The sequence below is a fragment of the Tetranychus urticae genome, chromosome 2, assembly GCF_039701765.1.
Source record: "Tetranychus urticae isolate SD_2017Ah chromosome 2, NJAU_TeUrti_SD_1.0, whole genome shotgun sequence".
Lineage (NCBI taxonomy): Eukaryota > Metazoa > Arthropoda > Arachnida > Trombidiformes > Tetranychidae > Tetranychus > Tetranychus urticae.
This window is the reverse complement of record NC_142959.1, coordinates 21,350,250-21,363,382: the sequence shown is the minus strand read 5'-3', so window position 1 is coordinate 21,363,382 and position 13,133 is coordinate 21,350,250. Positions and strand designations below refer to the sequence as shown.

Sequence of the window (13,133 nt, the reverse complement as noted above, 5' to 3'; positions counted from 1 at the left end):
CACAGAAAAGTAAATCAAATTGCATTAAATGTGTATTCAAAGGTACATTTTCAATTGAATTTAAAGGCGCTTTCAAAATATTATTCAATATTGTTATATTTATATAATATGATGCGATTTTTGATCAAAATGCATTCAATGTTTATTCAGACTTCACTTCAATAGATTTTTCATCAACTGTTCGGAATTGAGTGATAAATTGACAAACTAAAAAGAGCAACAATCAAATGTTACCTGTTAATTGGCTTAGAAATGGTTTTTAATTTGGTTACAGTTATAATTATATTTTCACTTTTCAATTTAATCGGACAATCGAAAGTAATTTCTTAATGCATTTGCCTATTAACTTTTACATTAACATGTTTAATGTCCGTTCAACTAAACCCTTAACCTAACGTGGACGGTCAAGTCTCGGATCGTTTAATGGACTTCTTGATTATGTCAACAGTTAAGATGAAAGGAAACCAAGCAAACAACTGAAACTGAATTGCTGAAATAGTCACAATTATGAATACTCAGATGTAATTATCTTGATTTAGCCAACTGTTCAGTTTATGGTTCAAATAGCCAATTTTGAATGTAAACAATTAGTTTATTGAATAAATAGAAACATTTGATTTGGAAATGAAATTGGAATCAATTTAATGAAAAATTAAGAAATGTTTCAACAATGAAAGATCATTTGAATCATCAAGAATTTGAAATTTACAGCCAACACAGTTGACTATTTAAATTGGAGTTGAAATTGATTTAAAATTAAAATAGCAAATCATCAAACTAACAATCTCTGCATTCATTATTCATTTCTAATTGATTAAAACGGTTAAAATTAACATCAATATGATTCTGGTTAAAATTTGAAACTCAAAAATTGTCAATTTGATTAATGGCTGTTATTAACGTTCAGTTATGGTTAGACTTCAATTATCGACTATTATGTTAGGGTGACTGTATTGGTTAGGATTGTTACTGGTAATCAGTCGATTTGATTATGTTTTCAACGCACCCGTAAAGTGAATTAGCTTAATTACCACGCAATTAATCAATTGTAAACTGAAAGAATTAGCAATTTGCAAAAGTAAAACGATTTTCAAATTTTATAATGTAAGTCACTCAGGCGACACTACTATTACAACAGAAACAACTCACGAACATGATTAATATACCATTAGAACATTCAAAATACTATTGAATGCTATGCTATTCATCGGTGTAACAACAGCCGTTGTCGAGCTACAAATTGACATAATTTTAGGTCCATATTTTTCAAAAAATTGGATATTTTAAAGAGTCATCTTATTTAAGCAACAAATAATGTTCTCAACATTAACTCAATACATTATCGAAAGGACTTGAGAGGGCTTTCGAAGGACATGAGTTTCGTTAAACTTGTTGATTATTTAAATTTAACATAAACATCATACATTTCATGCTTCTCATTGCAATTAATCATTTTCATCTGTTACCCAAATCCTACTCATCTTACTTGTTTTCATTAACTCTGTTTATCTTCATTATCAGATAACTTCATGGAAACCTTTTTTTTTATTCAACAAAAGTTTGGCTTAAACCAACAAACCCAAGGTAAATAAAAATAATAAAAGGCAAATTTAAAAGCAATGAAACGACTTGAAAGAAAAAGCGAAAGCTCATAATTGCAATTGTGTCAAACAAGATGATAATTAACAATCAATACACAAGCACGGGGCTTAATTGTGAAGATTTTCATTAAGTCACTGTCGACATTCATAAAGATGCTCTGTGACTTAAAATCGATAGAAAAATCAAAAATCGATAACAAAAAGATATGCATCCAATGCAATAGAAACTGGTTCATGTTCATTTTTAAGCCACAGTGCATAAGTGCGAGTATCGACAGTGACTTCAGGGTGAAGCTACTAATAATTATGCCAGGTTCTCGACTGTGCAGAAACACGGTACTTCTCAAAATTGTTTGCAATTTGTTTATCAGATTCAGTAGTATGATTAATTATTGATTTTTGTACATGTTAGATGACTAAATTGGAATGAGAATAGCTATTTTCACTTTTTTCCACTTCAATGTGATGAGGGTTAGACGGAGCCTCGAACCCGAGTCATCCGGGTGAAACTCGGACGGTTTAATAAACACACAGAGTTTCATAATCCTTTATAATACAGCTAGATGGAGCTGTCGTGATTTTCTTGGTTCAATTTTGATAAAAAATCGAGGCTCTACTGTAGATGTTGTTGACGGCAGCCATTTTAACAAAGAGTAATAGCAATAGAAAGCACCACAATGAGAGCTACAGGGTGTAAATAAAGTTCGTGTAGGAGGCCAAAAAATATTTCCCCTTCGAAGAAACCAATTTTAATTTGATTTGATTTCTCAAACGAGAAACTGATTTCCTCTATTAAGCCCTTCTACCTACACCAAATTTAGTTACACCCTGTATTTCGGGATTTAGCGACAGAAAGAGATAATGAAAGAGACGAAAAATGGCAAAAAAATAAATGTAAGCAAATTTTTTGATGAAAAAAAGTTGAAAAAAATTAAAGTGAAGAAAAATTAAAAGGATTATTAGTGGCGCCATCGCGTTTTGCTCCTTTTCCCTATCCTCATCTGAAAAAATCATCTCATTGCGTGCTACCTCTTGTTATACTCTTTGCTTGTTATCCTACTCTTTTGAATTTTAATTTATTTTGCTATCATCTTTAGCCATCAATTTTTTATTCTCTGTTTAGATCTATGCCTGGTTTCAGCCGGACACCCTTTAAATGAGCTGGACATGAATTTGTACCGCGGGACAATCAAATTGAATCATTATAAATATACCTTTATATTTTTAAAACTGTTTCTCACATTGAGCCTAGTTCATCATGTTTCTGGGGAAACTGAAGAAGACATTGTTTCTGTTGAAGGTTTGTACATCATTTAATTATCCCAAAGCCTAAGATTATCTCTGATTCTCCAATTTCTTCCACTGATAGTCAATTATTGTCCACTTTAATTTTATTTTTTCTCCTATCTGCGCATATACAGAAACCATTGATAGCAAACCATATGATTCAAGTGAGGTGATAGATAACAACCCGGGATTACAGCATTCAAATGATTTTGGTGACACTGATTCCAATCAGACGTCCGGAGAATTAGTGTCTCAGGCAATTGGATTGATAGAAGAGAAAAGGTCAACTGACTCGGACATCGATACCATGATCAATAAAACAAGTGCAAATTCAACAGCGAATGATACGAAGGTTGAATGTACACTAGTCAATATGACTGATAGTGAGGTTCGTTGACTTATTAATTTGATCTCATCAATTAATTTTGAATACATTAATTATAAATTAATGTCTATACCAAAACAAAATATGATATCCAGACTAATAGTTCTGATATAATAGTTTCATCAAAAAAACAACAACATGGTTAAACATGGTTATTACCACTTGGTAAATGATTTCATGTTTTTTTATCTTCCATTGATATTTCGATTAATATCAATTTAATCTCACCCTCTTTATACCCAAGTATATGAGATAATTGAAATTACCATAATCAGTTTACCATCAGATTAATCGTTTAGATTGTTTCAATATACTTTATTTAACCTTGACTATCTTCATAGCTAACTTATTGTTAAATCTTACATTTCGCCATTAATCTCATGCAATGGTTTGATAATTAGGAAAGCTTGCACTCAACTAACAGTTTATTAATCAATCTCTGATAAAAGATTGTTTTATTTTCCCATTGAATCAATGAATTTGCTGGATAAACAATAAGCTTAGAATCAAAAAATGTTTTTATTTCAATTCGAATGTAGAGATATGTAGGATTTAGGGAGAAGACGAGAAGAGGAGGAAAAGTACAATAATAAGGAAGATTGTAATAGAAATGAAGAGTCAGTTAGAAATTTTCAAGATGAAGATGACGAAGAAGAAAAACATTGAAGATTAATATTTTGTCTTAAAACGTAACTCACAACAAAAAGAGGAAAGTGAAGGGAAACAACGTTTATACAGTTTTTTTTTATCGTACACTTTTTCATGTTTGTAACAAAAAATTTTAACAGTCAACAAATTAGAATCATTTTTCATTCATTAATCATAATCAAATCTATTTTATACACAAAATATATAATCTTGTTTCTCTGTGTTTAACATGCATTGAAACAGCAATATTTCCCTTCTTTGTTTTTTTACAATATTACACTCTACATGTTTTACGTATTTTAGTTTGTCCTTAATTTTTCATCATCCGGCATTTTGACTTGGCACCGTTAATTAGGCTATATATATAATATGTATAATGTTATTTTGTATGTAATTAATTAATTAACCAATTAATTAATTAATTCCAGTAGAAGCAAAAAGGGAAAAAGTAATTCCATAGATTGTTAACAAGCTTTTTTTGTATGCAGTTTTGTAATAATCGTTGAATCGTAGTAACATCCATTTTGAAGAGTCAATGAGTTTACATTTATCCGATGGCACTTGAGTTGCAGGAAGAGGTCAAATAAGGCAAAAGGGTTAAGAAAAGGAAGAGAAAGAATAGGTCACTTGTTGATGTTTTTGTCCAAGAAACTGTTTCAGCACCAGGTACGTGTTTCCAAAAAAAGATTTTCCAAAAATTTTATCGATAATCTTGTAATGTTGAAATCTGGATTGACTTTGATTTGTCCAATGTAAAGGGTGTTGAGGTTAGTAGGTTCACTTTCCTGGGTATTGATAAGGGATAAGAATGATGTCCATGTGACGATTTGGATATTGTGTCTTTCTTATCATTCTTGTTTCCAGCGTCTTCAAAAATCGCATCTTTAGAGATTGTTTTAACCTTACTAACCGTAACACCCTTTAGATATACATATTTATATGGTGATTATGTACTTATGTGTGTTTAAGGATATTATATAATGAGCGTATAATGAGTTAACTTAATTTTCATTAAATTAGGGATTTACATATAAGCAAAGAAAATTGTACGTAGTTGAAGCGGGTTTTTGCTAATCAGTCGTGGGGTGTTGGTTTGAGTTGAGTTGAGCGACTGATAGTTTAATGTTTATCGATGTGAGTAGGAAACAATCTTAATGTTTTTTGCTGCCATTCAATGCTGTTGGATGCAGATTCCCGATGTGATTTTATAAATAATTTGGGTGATGTATTGAACTGGGCAAAGGGTTAAAGGTGGGTCAAGTTGAGGTTATCCAAAGTTTTCCAGGCACAGTTTTACAATTTGTTTAGCCAATCAAGTTTTACCGCAATATTTTAGCATATAATTCAGGCAATGTTTTCCTTGACCATTTTAGGTAAGCAATTGATGTAAAAAATTGAATTGTGAAGTTTTAAGCAGAAAGCTACTAGATGAGTAGATTAGTCTAAAGTGAAAAATAGAGAAAGAGAGAGAGAGGAAGAGAAGGGAAAAATGGTCGAAAAGGTGAGCAAATCTGTAAGGAACCAATTTTTGGAGATTAAATTTGAAATAAAAAAGATGATTTAATAATTGAGCATGACCAATAGAATTGTTGGCGTCGCGTTGTAAAGAGAGTTGAGAGAAAGTTGCAATTGCTTATAAATTGCCAGTGTTAATTTAGTTGTGGTTGATTTTTCGTTGTATCATTGTGTTTGTTTCAAGGGGGTTTTGATTGATTTTAATCACAAACATCCATTACTTGTGGTGAAGGTAATTCACCTTTTACATGTTGATTTGTTATGCCAAGGGAATCTTTACTAGCATCATTGATTAACATCTGGGATAATGGTAGAAAAGAGGAACTCAAGGATGTTGGCGATGATAGTGATCCTAAACCAGAACTAGACTGGCTAGGTGATACATTATATTCTTGTTTAATGATCGGGTGATGAGCTGATATCCTTAACGCAGGACCGTACAATGTTTCAACCAGATCATTGTCCGGATTCGTGTGATGACCCGATGTTATGTGTTGAGGATGACTCTGTAAATTATTATGTCCAGTATTAGCATTATCATCTATAGTTATGCTTTCATTTATCCAATAATCGGTCTCTGGGTGATGGAAACTATGAGTTAAATGATGTGGTAAGGATTGAGGTTGAGGTGGAGGAGTTGGAGTTTCATGATGAGTTGAATGAACATGATGACCATGGTGATGATGGTGCTGATGTTGTCCAAATTGTATTGATTTAGGCGCAGAAGGGTCAGGCTTCTAAAGTGATGGAATTAAAAGAAAAATTTATTAGTAAAAAGTCAGAAAATTCACAACTTTAATTGAAAAAAAGATAATGTTGAAAGAAAGGAAGTAAAAGTTTTATAAATAATTTCAATTTGATTTTAACCCGAAAAATTGCAAAAAATTTTCCTTGCCACTGGCGATTTTTTATAATTTTTACACTCTTTTCTTCCCTGATGCTCTTTAATTTAAAATGAAAAATCTAAACATTTTTTACTAATTATCTCGAATTTATCTCGAGGCTTTTAAAATTGCTAAACTTTTACCTTTCTTTGAAATCGGTCAACATTATTTTGTTATAAATCAAGATGACGTTAAGAGAAAGTGTCATAAATGAAGGCTGATCGATTCAATAGAGAAAAGTGACTCATCTTGAGATAATTGATAATCATTGGAGGGAAAATGAGTCTACTCAAGATGGAAGAATCAAAAATATCTTACATATAAACCATGCTGTTGTTGTTCATCACTGATTAAAGCTTGTCTCCTTAAATCTTGTTCCAATTGCTGGATTCTTGCTGACATTTTACGATTTTCAATTTCCAATTCTCGCTTTTGACGTTCCAATTCAGGTATTCGAGTAACATCTCGTTTAAGGGAACGTAAAAAGTCTACTGACGCCTTCAAAATAGTCCCTTTATTTTGTTTCATATCTTTTACCAATTCGTAATGAATCTCGTCCTGAGTGGGCAACAAAGTACTCAACTCCTTAATACGATCATTAATATTGTACCTTCTACGTCGTTCGATTTTGTTATGAGCATCTTTCTTCTTCCTCTCCCTTTCCCAGGCACTGTATTCAGGGTCTGAGGAAAGTGGGGGACAAGACGTGGATAAAGGCGGGCAAGAGGAAGACATCTTTGTTGCATCAGATAAACGACTGGTGGATTGTTGACTATCCTCTCCTCCATACAGTTGGTGAGGGTTAAAGATATAACTGATATCTGCTGGTAAAGTTGCAGGAATAGGATCCATGGGACTATGATGAGATTGATGGTGGTGAGAATGATGATGAATTACATTTATACTCGAACTGGGACCCATTGGACCACTGCCACCTTCGCCATTGTTATGAGCACTGCCTCCATTATCACCATTACCATTGTTACCACTGTTATGATCCATGAGGTCAGACATTTCGAGACCAAAAGTTCGCTGAACATCTTCCCAGTAGTCTCCATCTATTTCTGAAGCCGATGACCTTGGACCTGACAGTGGACTATCAGGACTTAAAGGGAAGGGAGATTGAGGGCCACTTCCATTGGCATTATTTATTAGGGATGGATGATGATGATGACTTGCCACCGACTTGGATGGTATTATTGTGGTTGATGAAGTTGTAGTCGTTGAGCTATTCGTTATTAAGGCTGATGAAGATGATGATGTACTTCCTATTGGAAGATTTGATATCGGTAAACCATTGTCTGAATTGTTAAAACCATCGGTGAAAAAATTTGGACATGATGCAGCCTCTGAAAGCTTTGTTGATGTTGAATGTGGAATGCTTCGCACTCCTCGATGTTCACCATTTCCTCCAGCAATTGTGATTACACTGCTGCTATTGGCACTGTTGTTATTGTTGATATTACCACTACCAACATTGCTATTATTATTAATCACAGTTGAACCAATATCAAGATGGTGAGAGGTTAATCTAGAATTTGTTTGCAATTTTTGAATTTGTTGTTGCTTTTGAAGAGCCTCTTTACGCTCTTGTTGAACCATTTGTTCTCTCATTAACAGTTGCTTTAAATTTGTGCGACTCATTTTTCACTTGCTAATCCTTTAGATCAGGTTTAAAAATTAAGCCAATGGTAACATAACAATGAAAACGATAATTTTTCCAACAGTTTAACTGATGTTTATAATGTTGCTCGATGATGATGACCAGTTATGATGATTGTAGAGGGGCGGAGAGATAAAGTGTCAAGAAAAAAAACAATTGTTGTGAACTTTAGGGTGAAATCAGAGCAATCAACGAGAAAAACAATAACAATAATAACTTGTTAAGATGATGATGAGCCATGTGATGCATAGAAGAGAAGAAAACTGAGAGAGAGATCAAAGAGAAAAAAGAGAGAGAAAAAACAAATGAAAGTAACTAAAGAAAGGGAAAAGCGATAAATAACAAGAATGTTGTTTACTTGATTAAATTGTGTGTGTATTAACTTTTGTTTATCATATTAGTTGTGTGTGAGTTTGCACTGCCAATAGTTTTGCCTGCCAGAGGGAGACATCAGTGAGGCAGAGGGAGAGAGAAAGAGAAAGAGAAAGATCGAAGAAAAAAGAAAGAAAGAGACAGGGAAAGAGATTGCGATATTGAAGACAGAGGAAGGCAATTAATAGACAGTTAAAGTGACTATGTGGTTAAGCCCTTTGCTCACTTAATGAGCTTCGGGGGCTAACAAAAAGGACGTTCCTTAAACGTTCCCCCGCGACTTGGAAGTAAAGGAAAGACCTTGGTGAAGAGAGAGGTAAAAATTAGAAAGAGAAAGGGAAAAATGCACACGCCTTTAAGTCTCTCTGTGTTTTTACATCATACAGGGTGAGCTGCTGGAATGGTGATGACGAAGGAAAAGGGGAGAAAGACAATTTGCAAGGACATTGAAATTTACTCTTTACTCATCAATGTTTATAGAGATTTGAGAGAGAGGGAGGGAAATTACGATGATAGACAAGATGATTGGAAGAGATTGAGAGAGAAAGTAAAGAAAAGTGGAAAAAGAAGGACAAGAGAACGGGTAGCTTCATGATAAGAGAAATGGAAAGGAATTCTGATTCCCTTCTTTTTTTGTTAGATTTGAGTACCAACAAAAAAGATAATTCAGTGAAATTCTGATTTCAAAAAGGATAGATAAATGGTGATAATTTAACTGATTAGAGTGAATAAAAGAGTGAGAGGCACTTCTTTCTTTCTTTCCCTTTCTGTTCATTTCTCTTATCGTCTAAAAGAGTTGGAGGAGAGATACAGAGAGACAGAAAAATAGACAGAAAATTATGATAGGGAAACCAGAAAAGGCTCAAGTTTATAAAGGCGTTACAACTTGTTGATTTTCGCCTTTCTTTTTCTCTTTCTCTTTCCTTTTTTTTTGCTATCATGATGATGAAAGTGGGAGATCACCTTCTTTGAAATGTTTTATCATCATTTCGTCGATTAATTTTATAAATCTTATGAGAGTTTTTTAAACTTGTAACAAAAAAAACAGCAAAGAAAATCAGGTTTAACTCTTTTGAAGCAGACTTGAATTTTAAGATGACAAGTTAATTTCACAATGTTGTTTACAAAATAGAATTTTGAAAAAATAAATTCATTTTCTACTCACCAACTGATTACTAACAGTTCATAATCCAGGATAATTTGATTAAAAACAACATCCAACACACAAATTGTGATAAGAAAACCAGAAAAAAAGGAAAACAGTAAATAAAAAAATCCTTTTTCTATGTTGAACCAGAAAATGAAACCAGAAAATAAGGCAAAATAAGAAGAGGCAATTTCAAGAGTTACAACTTTTACTCTATTGATATTTAACGTGGTAAATTTATACACACTTAATCCAATTGTGATTTAACAAAAGATTCAACAATTAAATAGATTAATCAATTGTAGTTAATAGCGGACACAGAGAAAAAAAAGTAAATGTAAAAATGGTTTAAAGGAATACGCACTTGAGAGAAAGAAAAATATGTTGTTTTGCTGTGCGATTTCTTATTCCCTCTGTTAAAGCACGTTGAAAGCAAACATTGTGGTTGAAACAAAAGCAAAGATGATGCTGATATGACGATTATGATGATGATTAAGATGATGGAGAGAAACCATGAAAACGTGTCTTGCACCTAAATTAGTTTGATTACTTTTCTATCGTCACCAAAATGAAGGAAAGATATAACAAAATTCCTCTTCAATTAATTTCTCTTTTCTCTCAATCTCTTATCTTACTCTCTCTCTCTTCCTCTTTCTCTCTCCTTCTCACTCTCTCTCTACCTGTGGTATTATCTTTTCATCATCTCTAAATTGTTTATAGATGGCGCTTAATTTAACTGCGTGGCATAATTGTGATTAAAAGCTTTCCCTGGTTAATGAATTATTTTATATTGTCATATTTTTCGTGAAACATTTTTACCCAAATTAACTTAATTATCAGCTCAAAGTCATTGGCTTACCATTACCATCATTGAAAATTCATAGCAAAGTTAATCGCAGTTTTCAGCCAATCTCATTCATATTTGAAGAGCTGACAAAAAAGCAAACTTTCTTAACCTTTTCCTCTTCATCTTGGTTTATCATCTTGATTTTCATCCCAATCCTCATCCCAATTTTCATCCTCATCGTCTTATTTCCAAGAAGTTATGTGCATTACCTCAACCTTGCATGTAACTTGAAAAGGCTCAACAAACGCGCACAACATCAACAGAGTTGACTTTTTTTTAAAGCTAATGTAAGCCTTTAATGCGCACAACAATCAACGATAGTCCATCAATTTGTTGCTTGATTATGATCCAAGAAATAAATATACACCGAGAGTTTTAAAAAATTTTAATGCAATTGATAATGATATAACTTTAACAGTCCTCTAGTTGAACCCTTCAATCCTTGATTATTAATATTTAGATTTACTTTTTGCCATTTTTTCGCTCAACCACTTTTAACCAGCTATTATTAAAATCATACTTTCCTTCATTCCAGGTTTCTGGAGTTGAGATTGTGAACGCAAAACGATTCTTGGAACTGGTTACACCTAAAGGCAATGATTCAACTTGTGTTCTTGTCCTCTTTTACTATCCTTGGTGTGCTTTTAGCGCCAAATCAAGTCGAGATTTCAATGCAATTGGTAAATTATTTCCTCAGCTCAATGTGATTGCCCTTAATGCGTATCTTCACAACAGGTAAATGGCTTTCACAAACAAACTGTTAATCTCATTGTGTAACAATCAATGTTATTGCTTCTAATAATGACAATCAAAGACAATAATAACTCACTTTACTTTCATTTCATCTTCTAGTATCAATATGCGTTTTGGTCTGGTTGGTATTCCGACTGTCCTTTTTTTCCATAACGGTAAAATTGTGGCCAAATACAATTCAACCGAGTCAAGTTTACTTTCGATGGTTTCATTTATTTACCGTTTAACTGGCCTTGAACCTGATTTAACAGTTAACCTGACGGAAGACGATTGGACTAGTCCATTACCAACAATACCTCAAGTGACCATTGATTATGTCCTTATCTTATCCTCTGTATTCCTGTTGTTTACCGTTTGCTATTTGATTGGTCGATCATCCATATTTGCCAAGATTATTGAATCAATTAGGAATACATGGAGAGAAGCTGAAGCTCAACATCAACATCTAGATTGAAAATGTAAATTAAATCAATTGACGAATGCGTTTCCAATCAAAATTCACATCAAGTTTAAACAAATTACCCACAAACACACAAAAAACAATCATCTTTTTACCTTATAAACACTTGGGTTGAATAGAGAAGTCAGATAACCAGTTTTTTAAACAATTTGAGCAAAGCCAAACATTTGTCAATTGTGTTTACAAGCACATTATTTTACACGGCTTTCATTGTAATTAATTAAATACAAATCTGTAATGCAATTGTTGCCTCGTGCACAGAAAATGTGATCAATAAATACACTTTAAATTTAATCATTTGCCTACCTTAAAAACAATCAACCAGTGTTACACTTGACAAAACAACCAAGTAAATGATGTGCCTTGATTATTGCAGTTAATAATTGCAGTTTATTGCTCATTGATTAACTCTTCTGGGAATCAGATCATTTCTGTCAAATTATCTCATGAGTTCACTCTTGTGCCTCAAGAGACGTTAAATTAGTATCAAAAATACAGTATTGAGTTGAGCTTCAACTTGAGATTCAAGGCTTGCGTTTTTGCAGATCTATGTGAACTTGAACTTGAATTAAATTTTATTGTTTAAACAATTACAGAGTTTAGCAAAGGTTCATTTAGGAGATAAAAACAGATTTCCCTGCGTAGGAACCAACTTTGTCTATTTAGATTTTCTTTCTAAGTGATTTTGTCGATGTTTTGTCAATATCGATCCCTCCTTTTCCTTTTCTATCGACATTCTTATTTGGCATTTTTTGATAGTCTTATATTTCGAGCATATTTGTGACGTCCATCAAAGGTTGGAAATTTTTTCGTGCTTTTGAGTTGCGATTTGGGTTGAATTGGACGCTGATTTTCATTCAATTTAGTGTTTCTTTGTTTTGTTGCTCTTTTCGTTTGAGTTTTTATGCTGAAAAATCTGGTTACAATGTAATTCAACATCACAAGTGTATGATCATGAATTGATATACCAAACCAGATGCCAAGGATGCTTCCAATGAAGATTACATATTCACTCCAAGGTAGAACTGGATGGACACTTAGATACAGGTTTGCCTTCCTAGAAAATTCAATATCTATCCAACCATATTCACCTCTCGTTTGATCCGAGTTTTCACCTTCGACTACATAATATGTTTTCTCGCATTCTGTAGCAGTTGCTTGCTCAGTACAATTGAGGACTGCATAACGATTTTGCATTTTCAAGGCATGTTCGCCTTTACCTTCATCTGCAGAATTATCTCGATTGGTTATCTCATCATCCTTAGGTTGATCAATTTTACCAAGAAAACCTAAATGATCTGGATGTTCATCCCATTCATAAGTCAAAGTCTTAAACAGATAAGGTGTTGGTTGACCAAGTGAATACTCAGTCATACATTTGGCTATGCTTTTAGCTTTATTATAATAACGACAGTTGGTTTCATACGGATACTCGAGAGAACTCATAACTGTCTTCACAAAACTTATCGAAGAAGATGGAAATGAATCGGATTCACGAGTAATTATATGATATTTACCCTGTTCAAAGACTGGCAGATCAGTTTGGTTACTAAATCGTATACCAAAATGGG

The 13,133-nt window shown here is 33.1% G+C and overlaps 2 protein-coding genes across 6 annotated transcripts; one reads left to right on the top strand and one right to left on the bottom strand.

The window, feature by feature from the left end:
* The first annotated feature begins 2,623 nt into the window (after nt 1-2,623).
* bug (thioredoxin domain-containing protein bug) lies at nt 2,624-11,856 on the top strand. Its single transcript, XM_015939526.3, has 4 exons — nt 2,624-2,901; nt 3,023-3,276; nt 10,885-11,084; nt 11,202-11,856. The coding sequence occupies exons 1-4, from the start codon at nt 2,769-2,771 to the stop codon at nt 11,554-11,556; spliced, it is 942 nt and encodes a 313-aa protein (XP_015795012.2). The 5' UTR covers nt 2,624-2,768; the 3' UTR covers nt 11,557-11,856.
* Nucleotides 3,774-10,075, bottom strand: Mitf (transcription factor Mitf). Of its 5 annotated transcripts, XM_089266939.1 has the most exons (5): nt 9,867-10,075; nt 9,521-9,638; nt 8,342-8,417; nt 6,639-8,246; nt 3,774-6,173 (listed from the first exon to the last, which is right to left on the bottom strand). In XM_089266939.1, the coding sequence occupies exons 4-5, from the start codon at nt 7,962-7,964 to the stop codon at nt 5,637-5,639; spliced, it is 1,863 nt and encodes a 620-aa protein (XP_089123065.1). In that variant the 5' UTR covers nt 7,965-8,246; nt 8,342-8,417; nt 9,521-9,638; nt 9,867-10,075; the 3' UTR covers nt 3,774-5,636. The 5 variants fall into 5 exon arrangements, with proteins under 5 accessions (XP_089123065.1, XP_089123064.1, XP_089123063.1 ...); XM_089266938.1 differs by having other exon boundaries at nt 9,521-10,075; XM_089266937.1 differs by lacking the exon at nt 8,342-8,417.
* Nucleotides 11,857-13,133: the final 1,277 nt, after the last annotated feature.